Genomic DNA, 21,783 nt, shown 5'->3' with positions numbered 1-21,783 from the left:
GTTTTGTAAACCTGTAGTTTAAGCTCACTGCAAGATAAAGATGCTGTCTGTGATTGGGGGTGGCATTTTCAGGGTCAACAAAGATTATATTTTCAGCTTTAAGTCAGTAGCTTAGTCTTCCACATTTTAGTTAAGAAATTGATGGCAGTATCAATGCTGCATTTATGTCGATCTTGGTTTCAATTTGTTAAATTGCCTCTTTACTTTTTTTTTTATGTGGAATCCCCTCTTCAGGTAAGTAATCTGGCAAGAGTAAGTCTTTAAGTTTTCTATCACATCAGCAGCCTTAAGTGAGATCTTGGAAGGAAAACAAACAAACACCAACCCAACACATTCCCCTGAAAATACATAAAGCAAGTTACGTTAAAATTTGAATCAGTAAAAATACTTGGAACATACTAAATGATTATATGAAGTATTCTGTTCCCATGCCCTGGAAATACATACTCTTAGTATTCCACTTTATCCAGTGTATAAATCTGAAGTTGTAACTTGATAAAAGCTGTTAGCAGAGGGTGTGAAAAATGAGTTAGTCTTTTACACTGATTTTTTCTAAATACTTGTGCCCTTTCAGTATTGTAGTTAAAATGTAGGAGTCAGTCTACAGTATTTAAAAAAAAAAAAAAAAAAAAAGTGCTTTGATTAAAATGAAAGTGTTATTTGTCTTAAATACATATGCTCTCCTTCTAGCTTTGTTAGTAGTTAACTAGCTGACCTGTCCATGTTAAATAGTAGAAGGCAAAAAACCAGTGTTCTAACTTTGAAGACAGTGGATTTCAGATTGCACTACTGTGCCAGCATCTGTGTAGGAAGGGAAATAGGATTAATATTTGCCCTTCAGTGGTAGGTACTAAAGGATAATTTCTGCCTTACATTTAAAAAAGTTTAGGCAGACTATACCCTTTTTGCAAAACTTGCTTTTGTATATACAGTACATCTTTTAATAACCATTTGAAATGTGAACTGATTATTTTTCTAAGTAAATCTTGCATGTAACTTATGTATACTGAATTAGAAGCAAAAAAAAAAAAAGGAGCAGAACAATAAACTGGTATACTGACAGCGTCAGAGCCTATCTTAATGGGACTACTACATCTGTCTGAAACTAATGAGTAGGACCAAACTTTACTATCATAACCTCAGAACAGATACAGTCTGCGTGGTCTAGCTCAAGTTGAAGCTGGATTGTTGTGATGACCTGTTATGGTTTGTTTTTGTTTGTTTGCTTTTTTTTGGTTTTGAAAAGTAGTTCTTGCCTAAGTTTTCGGCTTCATTGAATATGCAGGGTAATCTATTATGGATTGCTTTGATAATGGCATGTGATTGTTACGTAGCCTTACCTTTAGACATATCTGTAGGTTAGATCACGAAAATCCTTTTTTTTTTTATTCCACTTAACTTGAGTGCATTTTTTAATAAACATAATTTCTTAATTACAGCAGTGACAGTGACAGCTGTAAGTTTGAGTGCTTCATTTCAGATAATCCAAGATGCAAGTTGCACTCCTTCAAAGATCTGTAAGAAGTAGAAACTAAATTGGGCTCAGACTTTTTCTTCACTATAAAATTAAGCATTTACCACACTATCTAGTCCTTCAATATATTGAATAGTGAATTTTCACAGTTGTGTTGGAATTAATAAGGACAACGTGGTTTGAAATTCTCAGATCTGCTGAAATAGTTGTGTGACTGGTAAACTGGAAGTATTTCGTGCATTCTGTATTTCTCTTGCTGAAAGCTAAGGACTGTCATTGACAGATCCTGGGTAGGAGAAGAAAGGTTCAAGCTTCCTTCCTGTATCAGATGTTCAATTACACTTTGAATTAAGTAATTCATTTTAACTTGTTGCTCTCTGGCAATACAAGAGCTCATGAATCTCCTTCATCTCTTCATGGTACACAGTTCAGAGGAAATCAATTCATTTCAAATTCAATCAAGTTCATTTTTATAGGAAAATTGAACTGTAGCAGCTATGTTGCTGGTCTAGACATTATGCAGTTGTTCATTTTCTCAATTCAGAAATATTTACTTTCCAGAAACAATCAGTAGCATAACAGTAAAAACAAACACCTGCATAACAGTGAAACCTTTCCCGCATTAGCTTTGCTGTATTGGCACTTAGTGAGTATGCAGAAGAATTCTCGCTCTGTAGCTTTCATTTGCTTCCAAAAGCATCAGTTTGTAAGCCCCACATCACTCCTCATTTATTAAAGCTATCCTTTCATGTAATCCTTTGGTAAGTAGATGAAGCAGGTCACATCTGTGCTCTTTAGAATTGCATAGAAATAAATTATTCAAGTTAGCAAGTACCACTTTCCTGCTGAAACCTGGGAAACCAAAGCAGTTATTGATGATGATGCAGTTAAGCTAAAACCACCTCCATTGTGCAGATATATTTGAGATACCTGCCTTTTTCCAGCTCTGTGGACATATTCCCTCCTTTGGTAAGGAGATGATGGAGCAGTGGGTGGATGCATTTTCTGAAGGCAAACACTGTTGTACAGTTTTCTAAATACCAACTTGTAAGTCCTATTTCTGCTGTATTTTGTCTCAAGATCAGTCCATATCACGAGTTACGAATAATAGCCACAAGAGTAACTGCATGAGAAGGCTATAGCAGTTGCATTCCACCCAAGTGTTGCAGGATAGGTTTACACTTAGGAGCTGTTACTGAGACATAGCTGTAAACGTGAATAAAGATGATGCCCCTGTGATTAACAATTTATCTCAACTTTTTGACAACTTTGAAGCTAGTGTTATTGACAACAGTGCAAGCTGCTCTTTGATAGTCAGAATTCTGAACAAATATAACAACTACACAGCTGGAGAAAAATTTCCATGGTTCTTCTGCTGTTGCTCAAGTTCTGGTTTGAAGTAACGAGACAGTGCTGCTCAAATCTTGGTGAGATTAACAAAAAAAAAGCTTTGCATATTGTACTAACTTTTAGCAGTCTAGTTTTGTCTGTTGATGTGATAATATCACATGTCCTTTCTTGAAACTTACCTTGTTGTATTTCTTTGAACAAATCAAAAGATGAACTGCATGCAGACCTAAAATGTAGTTTATTTCTCTGACTCATTATTTCAGCTGCCCAGTGAGAAAACTGCAGGCTTTTTCAACACAGTTAAAATTAATGGACAAATGTAGTTAATTGGACACTTCTTCAGGGTGGCGTAGGTATTACTGTGCTGGAGACTCTTCTCAACTGGAGTGCATTAGTTTCTCCCAGTAGGATGCAGCTGTTATGTACGGATGTGGCATACTCCCTGTCATAGTGCTTACCAGCTGAACAGCTGTCGCCCAGTCAAGTCCTGCTGCTTTGAGGAGTTTCTTTTGTTCATGAGTGCAGTGTACTGTTATTGCACACACTCCACGTTCCTTCACTCATAAAATCCCCTACATTACTTTGCTGTACTGAGTTACTTACTGTGTTTTTGGACTGTTGTTTAGTTGAAAGGACCTCTCATGGAAGCTTAAAAGTTTGAGGACTATTGCTTGATTACCTAAGGAGCTGAATGCTTGATGTTCCAGAGTGAGGACAGTCCTTTTTGTACTTTTCACTTCCTTTGGGTCCTGGGAGAGAGACTACATTGTTTTACGTTGGCCAAAGACAAAGCAACTTTACCTCAACTATCCTGATAATATTTAATAGTTAACGTAAGGTGACTTTCTGTTGATCTCATCATAGGAAGGCATTAATAGAGACTTATTAAAGTTGTTATTTCCTGTTTCACTTGAGCACGCAAGAAGACAAGCATTCACGTTGTTCTCTTATATGTTGGATGCTGCTTGCCTGCCTTCAGGAGCAGGGATTAGAGATGCAAAGCAAGCTGGAGGCTTTGCGCACAGGTGCGATGTCCACGGAGGATGTTAAGACCCTCCTTCAGGCCCCGTCCTCCCAAAGCTAAGGCAGACGCGGCTCGCTGCCCACCACCCGTACACCCCGGACAGGCTTCTGCCGGCGGAGGCGGTTCCTCCTTGGCCGCCGCGGTGGCCGTTCGAGGCGCAAACGATGGCAGCGGCGGCAGGCTCCAACCGCCGTGCCGGCGGCATTCAAACTGCCCCCTCCCGACGCGCCCCGCGGGAGCGGCCCGCCCCCGGCCCTCCATCGGCTGTGCTGAGCGATGCAATCTCTCTATTGGCGAGACTTCCTTTCCGTCCCGCCCCCGTTCGCTGATAGGTGCCGCCAGCCGGGGCTCGAGGCACGCGGGGTGCCGGCCGGGGCCCCCTGCGCCTCGCTGTGCCGCCATGGTGCTGCTGCTGCACCTCCTGCGGCGCCTGCTGGAGTATCTGGGCTGGCCGCCCGAGCAGGTGAGAGCTGGGCGAGGAGGGGGAGCGCTGCCCCGGGTGGGGGACGGAGGGCGCGTGCCGGCGGGAGGCACCGCTGCGTGTCCCGGGGGGTCCGCTCCGTTGGTGCGGAGCTGCCTGGGAGCTTGGGCCGTTCCCTGGTTCTCCTGTCTGCATTCGGTGCTTCGCCGACAGGCCGCCTTCCTGGAAACCCGCGTGCTGGGCGGAAGCCGTGCGGTCGGAGCGCGCCTCTCCTCCGTGGTCCCGTCGGGAGGGAGCGTCCAACAGCTGTGTGCGGCGTTACGGAGGTACCAGGCCAAGGTACGGTACGCTTCTTTACTGGGAGGTTTTCCTGAGAGCCGCGTAGATGCGTCTGGTTGCTCAAAAATGCGCTGTTTTCCATTCAGTAGCTCAGAATCCTGCTAGTGATGCGATGTACCTGCCGCGTTCCTCGATGGCCTTTGTGCTTCCCATACGTGCTGGGTCAGGCTGTCTGCGTGTGGTTTTGGAAGCAGGCTGCTAAACCCTCTAGAACCTTCAGCTTGAGGTGTGGGAAGGTTGCCTTAACCTGACTGCATTGCCCTTAATTGCATAGAATATTGCACCTTTTAATATCCTTTAATATAAAAACAATGGGCTTCAATTTTTGTCCCTCTATTATAAGGTATTCTCGTTTTTAGGTCATATCTGTTTGCCAAAGAAAGGAATATGGATCTACTCGAAGCGTTGTTCGTAGACTTGGGACAGTTCTTTCCTTAGAGCCCTACCCAAGACCTTATTTTCAAGTAAGCAATTTATGGTTATAAATAAGCTTCAACTGCTTACATCTTCTAATTCCTAAAGGCAGCGATAGCTTTCTTGATCTTTTTAGTAAGCTTAGCTGATACTTTGCATCCCCTAAGCTCACTTTCTCAACATGCTTACTATTTAAAGCTATTTAAAACTTTTTTTGCTGAGACAAATTTTTTGGTGTGCATTAAGTCCAGTTTTTCTATGCATATTTTTGTCTTAGTTTGTTCACCACCTGAGTCCATTGGATCATGATGAACAAAGCATGGTTCCAACTCCTGTAGCTCCATCACTTGCTGATGTCCTATGGGTAGCGCATGAGGAAGGACAACCATTTGCTAGATTTAGGTAAGTGGAAGTAAAATATGTGCATAGAAAGGAGTAATAGTGTAAATGTTTGGGTTTTTTTCTTGTCATCTTGTCTCCAAGCTTTCTCAGGGTTCCAGTTAAACCAAGCCTGCAAACTTTTTATCCAGAATTTCTTCCTGTGTAGAATATTTTTATCTGAAAGATTTCTAATGCTTAGTACTGCCTTTCCTTCTAATGGCATATCAGATAAATTAGTGGTGTTTTTAACTCGCGTTTTTACTCAAGAAGTATTTTGTAGGGGCAGAAGTTTGAGAAAAACATGTTGCAACAAAGCATAAGATGTTTCTTATTGGTATCTTAGTTCACAAATATTTTGATAAACATTATAAAGGAGAAAATGCAGAAGAAATGTTTAAATGTCTCCTTTGAATCTAATTGCTACAGTGCTGCATGTGTGAAGTTTGTTACTTTAATGGACTGAAGAATGTAGAATTGTTTCAGTTGAGAGGGATCTATAAAAATCACTAACTCCAGCTTTAAGACTACTTCAGGACTGACTAGAAGTTAAAGCATATCATTAAGAGCATTATCCAAATGCCCACTAAACAGGAACAGACACAGAGCATCAATTGCCTCTCTAGGAAGCCTCTTCCAGTGCAAAACTACTCTCTTGGTAATGAGGACTTCCCTAATGGCTAGTCTGAACCTCCAATGACACTTTTTTTAGCTGTTGCCATGTGTCCCATCACTGGTACCAGGGAGAAAGATTTGGTCATTTCTCTCAGCTTTCTCTCTTTGTAAAGTTGTCTGCAGTCTTAACAAACCCAGTGTCTTCAGCCTCTCCTCACCAGACATATCTTCCTGCCCTCTGTTCAGCTTTGTTGCCTTCCTCTGGATACTTTCAAGGGCCTTAATATACCTTTTTAAATTGTGGAGCCCAGAGCTGCACACAATGTTCCAGGTGAGGCTGCTCTACCACTGAAATATGGAGGGAGAATCACCTCTCTTGACTGGCTGGTTGTGTTGTGTTTAATGCATCCCAAAATGTTGTTTGCCCTCTTGTCTGCTGGCTTGTGTTGAGCCTGCTGTCACCAGCATCCCAGGTCCATTTCTGCTCTGTAGCTCTCCAGCCAGCTCTCCCAGTATATATATATCTGTCTGACATTATCTCAGCTGAGGAATCTGGTATTTGTTCTTTTTAAGTTTTGTGCTACTGATGATTGCTCAGTTTATATAGATACCTCATCCATACTTCTTATCCCTTAAGAAAGTGAACAGCACCTCCTACTTCAGTATCATCAACAAGTTCACTAAAGATGTGTTAAACTCCTGTATCCAGATGACTGAAAAATACATTGAATAGAGCTGGCCTCAAGATTGAACTGTGGAGAATGGCAAAAGCAACTGGCTGCCAGCTAGATGTATTCCCATTCATTGCAACCCTCTGAGGCCTATAGTTCAGCCAGTTCTTCACCCAGTGTATTGTGTACCTGTTCATCTCACTGTTGGATGATTTGTACAGAATACTACTGCGGAGCAATATCAACAGTCTCACTAAGATCTAGGAAAATTAAATCCACTGCCTTCTCCTCTTCTACTTAGGGAGGTGATGTTGTAGAAGGATATCAAATTAGTGAGACAGGACTTTTCCTTTGTGGACCCCTATTGGCTGGGCCAGATTATCACATTATCTTTTAAGTGTCTTTCAGTGGTGCTGGGATAATCTCCAAAATTTCTGCAAGCACTGAAGTTAAACTGACATGTCTGTAATTTCCAAGGTTGTTTTTTGTGCCCTTTTTGTGAATTGGGGTATAGTTATCTTGATGCCTGTCAGTAGAGACATCCCTGTATTCCCAAGGTTGCTGACAGAGGGGCCCAGCTGATACATCTCCTAACTTCCTCAATACTTTTGGCTGAATCCCACCAAACTCAATGGGCTTAAAAGCATTTAACTGATATAACTGGTTCCTTAAAATTTTGTGTCAACAAATGGAAATTTGCAGTCATGGTCTTCCAGCTCATAGGACTGGGCAACACAAGGTCTATCATTAATATTAGCCTTTTCATAATCTCTGTCAAATATCTGGCTTCATCCAGTAGCTGTCCAATATTTTCATTAGTCCTCCTCTTGCCTTTAACGTACTTGAAGAAGTCTTTTTTTGCTGAGACATCTCTGAACCGTTTTAACTCTGGATGAGCTTTGGCATTTTTTTTCCTGCAAACACTAACTACAGCTCCATAATCTTTGTGTTTCTATATTTTAAAAATTTACCTTGAATATCACCTATGCAGTTCTTTAATAACATGCTGAAGGAAATTTTGTACATTGAGAAAATGTAAGTACTATAAGATGACATTATTCTGAAATTTGCAGACAGATGGTGTACAAGTCTTCCCCCCATCCCTTCTCTATCCCTCTAGAGAAAAAAATAGGAAGTTGGTTTATTGTTCCTTATATAGGATATGTTCAAAGCCAGAGGAGAAGTCAGAAGCAAGATTTAAATGTGGATACTTCTGTATCCATCTCTACATTCTAGAGTGTAATTGAGCTTTATACTACTTTTCTGACATCTGTTTTTCTGTTATCTTTGTTTACTGCTTGCTGGTATTGAAATTTCAAGATGCTAATAAATTGAAATGACACTTTATACTACAGAAGTTGTGATTTTTTTTGTTTTTCATCTTTGGGTTCTTCATCTGTTGCCGTTGAACTACCAAAGTTGTTTTGAAGCACTTGCAAAGTACTAAAAGAGTAAGAGTATTGTGAAAAGGAACTGTGTGTCCTGTTTTATCTTTGCTTGTGCTGCTCTTTAGCTCTTCTAACTCAGATCCAACACACTTCATTTTTCTGTTGTTTCTGTTCTTCCTCCTTCTCTCCTGGCTCTGTGGGATGTTTTTCAAGGTCAGGTGCAATGCATATCTCTTCTTTCTGACCTAGTATGAAAAACAACATTTTCTCAAATAAGAAAACAATGTTGCAGGTGTGGTTTTAAGTAAAAGGATAATGGATGTAAGGAGAATGGTCTGTTTTTGTTTCAGTGAATATTGAATGAATTCAGTTAGTTTGAATGCTGTTAGTTTGAGTTTACGCTCATTCTGTATTTAAAGTTATTTCTGCAGGGCCTGGCTTGAAATAACTTTTAAAGTTGAAACACAAGAGCTGTAGCACAATTCTCTAATGCGTTTGTGTTACATATACAGCTTATAAAAGATAAGGTTCTTATTTGGCAAGTATTATAATTTATAATTATCCTTTGTTGTACTTTCTGAAAGATTACAGGTTCTTTGCTGCTTACAGTGTTCATCTTGCAGAGTTTGATAAATGACTAAAATGCGTGAAGTAATTTTGAAGAGATTATTGCTGACTCTCCCTGCCTTCTGTATCTATTGTTTCATGCAGGGAAAAGGGAGAGGCACCACAGTCATGGAATAGTAGCAGCTCAGTCCTGCACTGCAGTCTCGTTTAATTTATCCCCAAGTAAACGATCTATTTTGATTATGACTGTTCAAGGATTTGTATCTTACTTTAACTGATGGAAATTTAAAATACTGTTTAAGTTATTTCAGCTTTTTGTTTTCTTAAATAGTTTGCGAATTTTATGTCTTGCAGAATGGTAATAACTTGCTTGGACAGGTGTGTAGTCTTGAGATTTCTTTTGCTGGCTGAACCTTTTAAACTGTCTTTTATTCCTTTCTAGGACTGAATTATGGAGAAAAGAAAAAAGTACAGCTTATCGTTACTTACATCCATCTATAGATTCCATACCAAGTATTTCAAAAACCAGTACACGAAAAGACAGTCTTGTTGATCAAGCAGCACTCCAGAAAATTTCTGCACTCGAAGAAGAGCTAACTTTTCTTCGTACTCAGATCGCCGCAGTTGTTGCAGCACAGACACTGGGAAGCATACCATCACGTAAGCCTTTCTGGTTTTTTTTTCTACCTTAGGAGTCTTCTTCATGGATTGCCATGTCTCTGAGATTGATATAAAACATCTCTAATTTCTTCACCTGAAGTTACTTGCACCAACAACATTTATGAACGTAGTATTTGTTTTGTGATGGTTGTGTTGCTGCTGTGGCTTGTTTGTTTATTACTTTTTAAAAATTTTTCTCCCCCAGCCTCTTCACCCTTTGACTTTTTGTGGCTTTCTTGCCAATTTCAAATGCAGTCGATCCTATGTGATGTCTACATTCATTTTCATGTTTGTGAAGGAATTTTGTAACAGCACTAGTAATAAACCACCAGTTACTGTTTAAAAAATAATAATTTTAACTTTTTTTAAGAGTTACATACAGCTTCTGACAAGTTATCAAATCATCAAATGGTTAAAAACATTCTGAGGAAGTCAGGTTCAGGATTTAAGATAAACAGGTGCTCCAAGTAGGTACGTAACCACCTTTGGAGCATCAAAGATAGTTCATCTCTGGTCTGAGCTGCAGTCTTCTGATTTTTCCTGATTTGAGATCCTGCTTTCCTTGTACGCTAACTCCACTGTGGCTGTCAAAGCATTGGGACTGATGTGTTTACATTTGTGTAGTGAGTACTGTGCCAAGTGAACTTGAACAGTTCTGAGGCCTCTTATCTTTCAGCTTAGCTCTGCTGACACTTCTCCTTAGTGCTCTGCATACAGTTTTGTAATCTGTTTTATGTGTTTTGTAGTTTTCTTTGCTGGTGCTTCATTTGGTTTATTGTAACCTTCAGACCATTGAGAATTAACTGTATGTAGCTGCAGGGTGCTTTCTGCTTCAGGTTCCTGATTAATCTAGTGCAAAGATCAAAGATATAAATGGAGAAAATTGGAGCAGCCCAAACCACCTCAGTACTGTTGTTTCATGTATGCTTAATCTATGTGTTTAAAACCAAGATTGTTCTTGTCACTTATTTTCTTCTGCGGTATGATGCATGACTTGTGTAAGGAAGTGCTATGAGAGGGTGGGTCGTCTTATCTGGACTTAAGCAATGTCTAGGATGACTCGGGTTTAATGTTAATTGCTAAGGTACTACTGAGTGTTAAAAATAAAATCCCTCTTTTTCTTTTATGACTGCATTCAGAACCCTTTAGAACATTCAGCATTCCAGATGGATCTTACCCAGTGCCAACCATGACTTCTACGCCATTGTCTGTCTCTCACAATCACTTTGCAATTCCTTCTCCTCCCCCACTTCCTTCTGCTGCACCATCTGGTGTTGATGCTAGTAATTCAGCAATTGAACTTATAAAACAGCGTCGTGCTGCAAGAAACAGTGCTTCAACTACGGGTGATAGTGCTGATCCCCAGAGGATGAAGAACATTCCTAGCATGATGGATGTTTTGAAAGATCTAAACAAAGTTCAGTTGCGTGCTATTGAAAGGTAGGTTGAACTGAATGCGTGCCTGAATTATCCAAGGCTGTGCAGTCATCACAGCAGTTAAAGCAGCAGCAGAGAACACCACGATGAAACATCAATTTAACAAGCAGCTATTATTGACAAACTGAAGTTTATAATGTTTAAGTTCTTGGACTAAAGTGTGAGATACTCATGGTGCGGCTTTTAGATCAATTTAAAAATGCTGAACATCACAATTTTTAAAACTACTGTCCTGAGTTAGAATAGAAATCTCAGGTTGTTTGATTTCTGGTGTGTGTGGGTGTCTTTTGTTTCAAGACTGAGTCTATTTGAAAATAACTTACAAAGTTGCATACAGGGTTCTGGAAAGTGCTTTGAAGAATAAACTTCTTACACTCACTGTGAAAGGATGTCTCTTTTGGGAAACACTGGGAACTAACTTAACCAAAAATATTATATAAAATATAATCTTTCCTTTGAACTGTTAAATGCATTCTGTGACTTATTGAAGATGCTTCATGAATTTAAATAGTGCAGTTGTGTTATAATACTTTTCATGGTCTACTATTTTGATTTTAAGCTCTGTTGACAGGTTACAAAATTTGTTTACTAAAGCTTGTAACGTGTCTTTGTGTCAGTGTTGGTCTGCTTTGTTAGATGTGATAAAGGTTGTTGGATGTCTTTTCTGAACTTTTGGAGTTTAAAAATAATGGTATGCAAGAACAATAGGATATCTAATGAATAAGAGAATATTGGCAGTAAAGTTCAAGCTCTATTGCCATACTGCCAGCAATCCCCACTGTGGGCCGGTTGCATAAAATAGGAGGCAATTACGTTCAGGGCAGCCCTTGTTTTCTTCTATATAATTTCACATAGCATGAAGGAAGGAAGTGAGAAGTGAAATGTTTATAATTACAGTTTGAATGATCATGTTGGGCAGGGGCATAGAGGAACTGATAGTTGTGTATCTGAAGTGCTCCTGGATTTAGGCATCTACTTGAATTCTGGAGATAGAACTTAACAAGAAATTTATATCTGCGGTCCTTCCTCCTACCTTTGGGCTTACGTTGTTGTCCAGCCTGTCAGGCAGCAACCTGGCAGCAATTTAGAGGGAAGAGAAGGCCTTTGTTCTCCAGAACTTGAGGGGTCCCTGCTTCTACCACCTGAGCACCACCTTACACAGTGGGCAAGTGCTCCAACAGCTTGATTGTATATGAAGGGTGAACTCTGTCCTTCCATGTTTCATGTTAAATCACATCGTCTGTAACTGTCAGAGTTTGAGCTCATTGCTGTCAGTGTGCTTTAGGAACAATTCATTTATCTGGAAATAATTGATCTCTAGAGGTCCCTTCCAACCCCTACAATTCTGTGATTCTGTGAAATAGCGCTTCACTAGGCAAAAGTGTGAGTTATAGATTTGTTTCAAATATCTCAGTAGTTAGCATGGCCTCTTATGACTTAATTTATTGAACTAGTCACTAATTTCCATATTTATGTTGACACTGGGGTGCTAGGTGCTCTTTAGATCTGGTGTCTTTTTGCCATCTTTCAATTTTGGATTTGATGAGAACAACTTGTCTAATTTTTGACTATAAACATTTCATGTTTGGATGCTTAGGTGCTTGCTTATATGGAAAATCTCTTAGAAGCCTTTGTGCCAAATTTGATAAATTTCCTTAGATAATCATAGAATCACCAAGGCTGGAAATGACCTCTAAGATCATCCAGTCCAACCATCCAGCTGTCACCAATATTTTTCGCTAAACCATGTCCCTCAGTGCAACATCTAAATGTTTCTTGAGTACCTCCTGGGTCCGTGACTCCACCACCTCCCTGGTGGGAGTGGTAATGCTTGAAGTGAGTTCAAGTGTGGTTTATAAATGGGACTTTATTTTCATCTGGATGCATATTTACTTAAAGGAAGTGGTGTTTTTCTTTAAATATGATTGCTCTGAGAAATTATGTAAGTTCTCTCTTTTTTCTCTATACTTCTTACTGAAGTTTGTATCAAAATATTTTGTAACTTTTTTCAACATACTAGGCATTTTCCACTAATATGCTTAAAAATAGCTCTGAAATGTAGCCTGTTATAAAAACCATTCTTTTATTTTTTTCTTTTAATCCATTACCTTACCACTTGATTTACTGCCACTTTTCTTTAAGGAGCAGCATTTTTGAGCTAACAGTCTGGCTGACAAGTTCCTAAGTGTACTGTTAGTAGTCTTATTTGGTGAATTGCTGAAAATAATGTGAGCAGCATTATTTGTGTGACCTAGGATAGGACAGGGAGTATATGAAAGTCGTGTCTTGGGATTTTAGATAGCAAAGCACATAATTATGGACAGGTAATAATACATTTTCTTTATAGGTCACCTGGAGGTACTCCTGTGTCTAAACCAAAAAAAAGGAGAAGCTCAGATTGGGATCCAGTTGCTCTACTAACTCATGCACTAAAACAGAAATTTGCACATAAGTATGAAGATGAGGATGATTCACTGGACAAAGAAAACAGATCTTTCGATAGCTCCCCATTTTCCAGTCCAGAAATCCCAGTGGTATGTTTTTATATACGTTTTTCATATCTTGAAAGATGTAGCATGTGGCTTACTGAGGTATGGACATTTGCTTGATGGTAATTAGTAGTTATTCGTGTGTAGAAACTGTGTATTTAGTAAGCCTATTAATTAACTAATTTTACAAGAGGTCTGCCTAAACTTGCTGTGTGTTCAAAGATGAAAATGAAAGATTTGGGTTTAGCATTTCTCTTGTGGTTCTCTTGTGGTAGCATCATTTCTACAAACGCTGCGTCTTTATTCTGACTAAAGATCCTGAATGTTGTTGCAGAACACGTGAAAAAATACAGACAGCTAGAAACTTGTTTAAACAAAACAGCCAGGCTTATATTGTACACCACTGCATTGCATGGCTAGCATACCTGATTCTAGATGGGAAAACAGAAGTGAGATCCAGGAAGAGCTTATTTATGGATCACCTGTTGCTCCAGATCTAGCAGCTGAATTTATAAAGCCGTGGAAGAGCGACTGGAGTGCTAGCATGTAGATAAAGAAAGACGGGTTATTTTGGTTAAAGTAGAGGCTTAACTGCAAGATTAGTATGATGAATATGCTTATTCTAATTGTTCACCCATGAGTGTTCTGAAGAATAAACGCGCTTGAAGTAATTTCACAGGTTTACTATCTTATTTTCCTAGGTTAGGAGTACAGAACATCTTTAAACTCTCTTTATTGTAAACGTCTTCTCATTTGGTTGTCTTTGGTACAATTTTACCTAATGCTGCCCCTGTTTTTCCTAGATTGGACGTTGCAGCCTGAAGACAAGTGCAAATTCTAGCCTTGTAAGAACTGACAAAGTTAAGCAAGTATCAGTGTGGAAAGTGAGACCTCATATTTAACTGATGGAGGGAGACTTCTGCTGAAACTTGGTACTGTGTGTAAGTGGCAGTGCTGCTTTGTGAAACGGCTGTAATGTGTTCTAGAACGTCTCTGTCTTATGCTGTTGAAGTTTGGATTGTAGGCATGTGAAATTGCCTCTTAGTTTCCCAGCAGCTGAACTTGTGAATCTGATGCTTTATGAGAAGCACACAACCAAAAAAAGTATCTTGTTATTGGGGGACGTTGTGTCTTAAATCTGGGAAATAAAGGAAATAAATGTGTGAAAGAAATGTAATTATTGGTGTGGCAGCTGTGGTGTGTGCTGTCTCTGTACCTGAGTGTAAATAATGAAACAGTGTAAACTTTTGATTGGAGTGTATTATATATAGCTGATTCTATACAGCTGATGGTAGCTAACACTGTAGTATGGTTTCCTCTGGTTTTCTTTGCAGTTTGGTTAATACAACTCCATATTTCATATGCAAATAATATTTCAGTTTATTTTGCATCTGTGGAGAAACTTTTATTTGTGAAGCTTTGTCTTATTCTAAGTACACTGCAGGCTGCCTGTTAGATGCTTGTAATATGAGGGAGTTGTCTTCACAAAAAAAAAGGACTTTTTTAGAGGGATATGCTAATGTGTAGTCTAACTTCTGTGTATAAATAAACCCTGTGTTATTTCTGTTACTGGCTTCTCTGTATGAAGTCTTTGTTCAGAGTGCATACAATAAAATTTCCTTTGTATCGTGTATGTGTGTAGTAGTGACATTTCTGTCTTGCAGGCTGTTTTGTCTTCTTGTCTTCTATCTTAAGAGCTGACCATATTAGACAACTTCTTAGGTTGTATCATCTAAAATTACTTTAAAGAGTGCTGACACTTTTCTTGGCAGAATACTGGGAGTTCCTAATTTACAGATTTGTTGTGATCTGCTGTTTGAAATAGCTGCCTTTGCTTAATCTTTTGGTTTTATGCATCTGGATTATTAGAAGAACTTTATATCAATTGAACTGTGAACTGTATGCATTGTATGTCCTTGTGCATCTTCTATTTTCTTACCCACCTGCACAGAGTACAGTGCCATTTGGAATCCCTGTTACTGCCCAGTCTGATCTGCTGAGTAGTTAGAATTTGCTGTTCAAATTCCATACTTCGGTTTTAATTTCAGAAGTTAATATTTTGACTAAAATTAGAGCTTATGGAACTATTTGTTTCTTAAATAATGTTTTCAAGATGTTTTTTCCTGATTTTTACTAACTGTTGAACTTCATCACACTGTCTCATTTCTTTCACAGTCCGTAGCAGACAGACATTCCCTTTCTTTTTGCTTCTAAAATATGTATTTGCTACATTCTCTACATAACTTGCTATGAAATCCACACAGAACAAGCAGCTTGGCCCTCTGCTTAGTAAACTTTACCTCTGCTATCAAAGTTCTAGTTGTCTTTTGTCTGCTGCTCTGGTAAAGTAGGGAGCAACAGTGGAAGAAATCCATGAGTGCCTGCAGAAGAGGACATGAGAACAAGTGGGTCCTGTTATGTGTAAACCTTGTGAAAGAGACGTGAAAGAGACATGAAGGAGATCTCTTTTGCTTCACCACTTCAGATACTGAGCTTCAGATACTGAGCAAGTTACCCTTTTTTGTTATGTTAGCATTCATAGATCCAGGGGATCTCTGGATTTATGAATGTTCTGTTGAGACTGACAAATGTGGAGGTGGAATTCCTTCAGCGAGAAACTGAGTTAATTGGGAAGCTCTGCCTACAACAGTCTTCTAGTTCTATTGTGTTCTGTGGTCAGCAGTTTTTTCTCTTTTTAGGAAGAAATACTGTTTTGGACTCTGAGCTGCTTCTGTTTTCTTCAGATCTTGTCTGGTCAAGAGCAGTTGCCAGTTGGAAGCTTGGATTTGAAAATGGATTCTCCTTGTTTTAGAAAAGACTTTTCTCCACAATTTCTCTTAAACAGCCATCTAATTTCAGACTTCAGAAACATCTACAAATATTAGTGAGCTGTTTGGCTCTCCAGACTACTAGGTACTAGCTGTGATTTTTAGGTCAGTGTACTGTGAATTTTGCTATAATGCTATAATAGTTTTTATAGTTGATTTGCTTACTTGGAGGTGGGAGAAAAGTCATGGGCCCTGTGTTTTGTTTTGTTTTTCTTTCCAGCAATGTAACAATTTCACATGTGAACAGATTTTGTTTCTTGTTCCAGTGAATTAGATAAGGCAAGGAACTGTGATATACCTTGAGAACTCTGGGGGAGGCATCTAATAACTTTTGACAGTTTTCAGTAGTAAGAAGTTGCAAAATGTTGGATGTCACAGTCTAAAATGAAAATGTTAGCCCCAGTTGCAGAGGAGATTTTTGACGTTAACGTCAAAACGACAACTGTGCTAAGGTTTTTGAAAAGAACTGATGTAAACTGAAATATGTTTAGTACTTCAATACAGCCACGAAGGCTTGCTGGTTCTCTTAAAGTTTTAATGACAAACCTCTAAAATGGAAAGCTGACAAGGCCCAAGACTATAAAACTACGCAGTTTTTCACATGCATGTATTTTTTTTAATCTTGTTTTGTATTTTCTTTTTTTCCAGTGTTAGTGCCTACCATCTCCCATTCCTGCTCACGTGTCAGCCTACAACTCATCCTTTCCCCTTATTTAGGAAAATTATTGCTAGATACAGAAAATACTTGAAGCTTTTGAAGCGTAAGTCTGGGCATTAATTGTATGTTTTCAAAATTCATCTAAGGAGAACTTTCATAATCATCTTCATAGACCCTAAGTGGTAATTAAAAATTTATAAGATTATAAGACAAAGTTGTTGATTTGTGTGATTTTGAGCTTTAAACAAACAAACTCATTCTTGTTTCTGAGGATATGATATGGGACATACTATTTTTTCTTTTTTGTGGCCTATACTTTTGTTTCTTTTTAGTTTTGAAATCTGAAAATCTCAAGTTAATGGGTAAAATTTACTGAAGGCAAGTATGTGCTTTTTAGTTGGTTTCACTTTTGCTGTACTTGCATAAGTTAATGTAACTTAGCAACTTTCAAACCACTGTACTTTCTTCATAAAGGTACTAAATTATTCTGCTTTGTTGCCTACTGCTTGTGTTCAGCATCATTACATGTTGTATAGAATATGCATATTGTAACTACATTCCATTCACACAATTGACCTACCTCCTGTCATCTCAGTATTTCTTCCCACATTATCACAGTCAGACCATCTCCCCTGGTCACTCTCTCCTTCAAGATTTTCTGTTTCTGAAGTGTAAGACTTGTTAAAAAAGAATGTTAGTCTTCAAGAGATAAAATACATTATATCAAAAGAAAAAAAGATAGATTAATACTTGCATCTCTTTCTATAAATATTTCTAGTTCTCTTTCTTTCACTTTGATTGACAAATGTGAAAAGCATTGTCTAGAAGGGTCCATGAAAGGCCTTTTCCTCTTTTGGTGTTTGTGCTCCCTAATTCTGTCTTGGACCATTTTGTTTAGGACCTCACTGTTTAACTGCTGTAATTTTTATGTTACATATAAAGACTGGAGTGGACAACTGTCCTTCCAGTTGGGAAATATTTTGTCCCTTTCAGTATTTTTACTCAGATTATTTACCACTTCTTGTGCTTCAGAAATATTTTCTCATTCTTTAATGCCAGTCACTAACAAAAATAATTTCTATTTCTCATCAATTTGCAATGTAATTTTGGTATCTATTTGAGTTATTTTTATATATTTATATGTATTTATATATCCTTGTATATTTGGCAAGGATTGTTTTGCCCATTCATCCGTGGGCATGCATCACTAAAACAACTGTCTCCTGTAAAATAACACTAATACCACATCTGTGTTCTTTGATTTATACTAGAACATCTCAAAATCCAGTTACAAATTATTGTAATAATTTGGCCTACGTTTGGCAGAATTAGAAACAACTGAAGATCAGAGGACTCAATCTGTCAAGAATAATTTTTAATAAATCAGATTTAATGGCCTCGTTTTTGAAACCTAGGCACTTAATTGTGTATATGAATCAATTCATAGAATCACTGAATGGTTTGGGGTGGAAGGACCTTTAAGACCAACTAGTTCCAATCCCCTGCTATAGGCAGGGACACCTCGATCTAGACCAGGTTGCTCAAAGCTCCATCCAGCCTGGCCTTTAATGTTTTAAAGGAGGGGGCACCCATGGCCTCGCTGGGCAACCTGTTCCAGTGTCTCATCACCCTCACAGTAAAGAATCTCTTCCTGATATCTAATCTAAATCTACCCTCTTCCAGTTAAAAATGATTTCCCATCATCCTGTCACTACATGCCCTTATAAAAAGTCCCACCCTGGCTTTACTATAGGCCCCTTCCAGGTACTGGAAGGCTGCTATAAGGTCCCCCAGAGCCTTCTCCAGTCTGAAGAGCCCCAGCTCTCTCAGCCTTTCATAGAATCATAGAATCATAGAATCACTAAGGTTGGAAAAGACCTAAAAGATCACCCAGTCCAACCGTTCACCTATTCCCAATAGCTCCTACTAAACCATGTCCCTCAACACAACATCCAGCCTTTCCTTGAACACCCCCAGGGTCGGTGATTCCACCACCTCCCTGGGCAGTCCATTCCAGTGCCTGACCACCCTTTCTGAAAAGTAATACTTCCTCATGTCCAGCCTGAATCTCCTCTGCCGTAGCTTGAAACCATTCCCCCTGGTCCTATCACTAATGACACGAGAGAAGAGGCCGACCCCCAGCTCACTACAACCTCCCTTCAGGAAGTTATAGAGAGCAATAAGGTCTCCCCTGAGCCTCCTCTTCTCCAGGCTGAACATTCCCAGCTCCTTCAGCCTCTCCTCATATGGCCTGTGTTCCAGACCCCTCACCAGCTTTGTTGCCCTTCTTTGAACACGTTCCAGGGCCTCAATATCTTTCTTGCAGTGAGGGGCCCAAAACTGGACACAGTACTCGAGGTGCGGCCTCACGAGTGCTGAATATAGGGGAACAATCACCTCTCTGCTCCTGCTTGCAACACTGTTTCTGATGCAAGCCAGGATGCCATTGGCCTTCTTGGCCACCTGGGCACACTGTCGGCTCATGTTCAGCCGAGCATCAATCAATACCCCCAGGTCCATTTCCTCTACGCAGTCCTCCAGCCACACCGCCCCAAGCCTGTAGCGTCGCCTGGGGTTGTTGTGGCCGAAGTGCAGGACCCGGCATTTGGCCTTGTTGAAACTCATCCCATTGGCTCCAGCCCAGCTCTCCAGCCTGTCCAGATCCCTCTGTAGGGCCTCGCTACCCCCAGGCAGATCCACACTTCCAGCCAATTTGGTGTCATCTGCGAATTTACTGAGGGTGCACTCGATGCCCTCATCGAGGTCATCAATAAAGATATTGAAGAGGACAGGCCCCAGCACCGACCCCTGCGGAACACCACTCACGACCGGTCGCCAGCTGGATTTAACTCCATTCACCACCACTCTCTGTGCCCGGCCCTCCAGCCAGCTCCTTACCCAGCCAAGAGTGTACCCATCCAAGCCTCTGGCTGCCAGCTTCTGCAGGAGAATGCTGTGGGAGACAGTGTCAAAGGCTTTGCTGAAGTCTAGGTAGACCACATCAACAGCCTTTATAGGCTTTCCTTTATAGCCTTTATAGCCTTTCCTCATAGGGGAGGTGCTTCATGCCTCTGATCACCTTTGTAGCCCTCCTCTGGACCTGTTCCAACAACTGTATATCCTTTTTGTGTTGAGGGCCCCAGAACTGTATGTAATACTCCAGGTGGGGTCTCATGAGAGCAGAGTAGAGGGGCAGAATCACCTCCCTTGACCTGCTGGTCATACTTCTCTTGATGCGATCCAGGATACAGTTAGCCTTCTGGCCTGCAAGCACACATTGCTGGTTCATGTTGAATTTTTCATCAACTGACACCCCAAATCCTTTTCCTCAGGGCTGCTCTCAAGTCATTCTTTGCCCAGCCTTCATCTGTGCTTGGAATTATCCCAACCCAGGTTGCAGGACCTTGCACTTGGCCTAGCTTGGTATGGGCCCACCTCTCAATACTGTCCAGGTCCCTCTGGACAACATCCCTTTTTCTGCCAGCATGTCAACTGCACCACACATCTGCAAACTTGCTGAGGGTGCTTTCAATCCCACTGTCCATGTTGTCTACAAAAATATTTAACAACTTTGGTCCCAGCACCGATCTTTCATCATTCGTTTCCCCTTGGTCACTGAGCCATTGGCTGCAACTCTGAGTGTGACCTTCCAGCCAATTCTTATCTAGTGAGCAGTCCATGCATGAAATCCATTTTTCTTCAATTTTGCAACTGGGATGTCACGCCAGACAGCGTTGAATGTTTTGCACAAGCCCAGACAGATGACTTCAGTTGCTCTTCCTTTATCCACTGATACCGTAACTCTATCATAAAAGGTCACCAAGTTTATGAGGCATGATGTGCCCTTGGTGATGCCATGTTTGTTACCATTGTTACCACCAGTCACCTTTCATTATTTTCCACTTGCCTTAGTAGGGCCTTCAGGAGGATCTGCTCCATGATCTTGCTAGGCACAGAGGTGAAACTGACTGGCCTGAATCTTTTTTTTTTTTCTGCTTCTTGAAAATGGAGGTTACATTTCCCCTTTTCCAATCACCAAATTGCCACGACCTTTCAAATATGATAGATAGTGTCTTGGCAACTTCATCTGCCATTTCTCCCTGAACCCATGGACGGGTCTTGAGAGACCTTGCCAGTGAAGACTGAGGCAAACAAGTCACTGAGCACCTCTGCTTTCTACATATCCTTTGTGACCAGGTCTCCAGTTTCATTCTGGAGAGGGCTCACATCTTCCCCGGCCTTCCTTTTTATCACTGATATGCCTGTAGAACTTCTTGTTTTTGAAGAAGTCCCTGGATATGTCTTTATGTCCCTGGATAGATTTAATTCTATGTGGGATTTAGCTTTACTAAGCTGATCTCTGGCTGCTCAGACAACTTCTTTGTAGTCTTCCCAGGTAACCCATTCCTGCTTCCATTCTGCATAGACTTTCTTTTTGTGCTTAGGTAAGTCCAGGAAGGAGTTCCCCATTGATCCACTGAGGCCTCCTGGCATTCTTGCCTGCTTTCCTTTTCTCTTCTGCTTCTGGGCTTGGATACCTGGTCATTGAATACTGATGAGCTTCCTTGGGCCTCTCTTCCCTCCAGGGCTTTATCCCATGTTGCCCTGCCATGCATTTTCCAGAAAAGTTTGAATTCTGCTCTCTTGAAGTCCAGAGTAGTGAGCTGGCTGTACACCTTCTTTTGACACCCTAAGGATCTTGATCTCCATCATTTTGTGGTTACTGCGGCCAAAGCTGCACTTGAGCATCACATTACTCAACAGTGCCTCCTTGCTGGTGAAGACAAGCTCCAGCATAGCACCTTTTTTTGTGGGTTCCTATACCACTTGGAAGAGGTAGTTATCATCAACACATTCAGAAACCTCTTTGAATTGAACCAGCAATCGTTCAAATCTACATGAAAGCACCTAAAATAGATAATGATTTTGATTTGCAATATCTGAACTTCCTTTTACCTGGCTCTTATCTAGCTGTTCAGCTCAAAGACATTTTTTACTGTCCCAGACAGTAGTTTCCACAGATTCATTTTTTTAGAGAAGTAGTTCTAGCAACTAATTGTAATACTCAAA

General features: G+C 40.2%; 1 protein-coding gene across 1 annotated transcript; it reads left to right on the top strand.

Annotated features, from left to right (window-relative positions):
• The first annotated feature begins 1,416 nt into the window (after positions 1-1,416).
• Positions 1,417-14,858, top strand: MTFR2 (mitochondrial fission regulator 2). Its single transcript, XM_042862245.1, has 8 exons — positions 1,417-4,311; positions 4,483-4,608; positions 4,968-5,072; positions 5,300-5,424; positions 9,084-9,301; positions 10,441-10,741; positions 13,086-13,272; positions 14,031-14,858. The coding sequence occupies exons 1-8, from the start codon at positions 3,868-3,870 to the stop codon at positions 14,127-14,129; spliced, it is 1,605 nt and encodes a 534-aa protein (XP_042718179.1). The 5' UTR covers positions 1,417-3,867; the 3' UTR covers positions 14,130-14,858.
• The last annotated feature ends 6,925 nt before the right edge of the window (positions 14,859-21,783 follow it).

This window comes from Lagopus leucura, unplaced genomic scaffold, assembly GCF_019238085.1.
Source record: "Lagopus leucura isolate 7727_CA_CO unplaced genomic scaffold, USGS_WTPT01 Super-Scaffold_73, whole genome shotgun sequence".
Lineage (NCBI taxonomy): Eukaryota > Metazoa > Chordata > Aves > Galliformes > Phasianidae > Lagopus > Lagopus leucura.
Note: the sequence above shows the minus strand (reverse complement) of the source record. Positions and strands in the feature narration are given on the sequence as shown.

Bases quoted from the DNA above. Each gene is read 5' to 3' on its own strand.
- MTFR2 (XM_042862245.1), top strand. From the start codon at position 3,868: ATGTTAAGACCCTCCTTCAGGCCCCGTCCTCCCAAAGCTAAGGCAGAC. The intron at 4,312-4,482 runs GTGAGAGCTGGG...CTTCGCCGACAG, and splicing joins TGGGCTGGCCGCCCGAGCAG to GCCGCCTTCCTGGAAACCCG. The intron at 13,273-14,030 runs GTATGTTTTTAT...TGTTTTTCCTAG, and splicing joins CCAGTCCAGAAATCCCAGTG to ATTGGACGTTGCAGCCTGAA.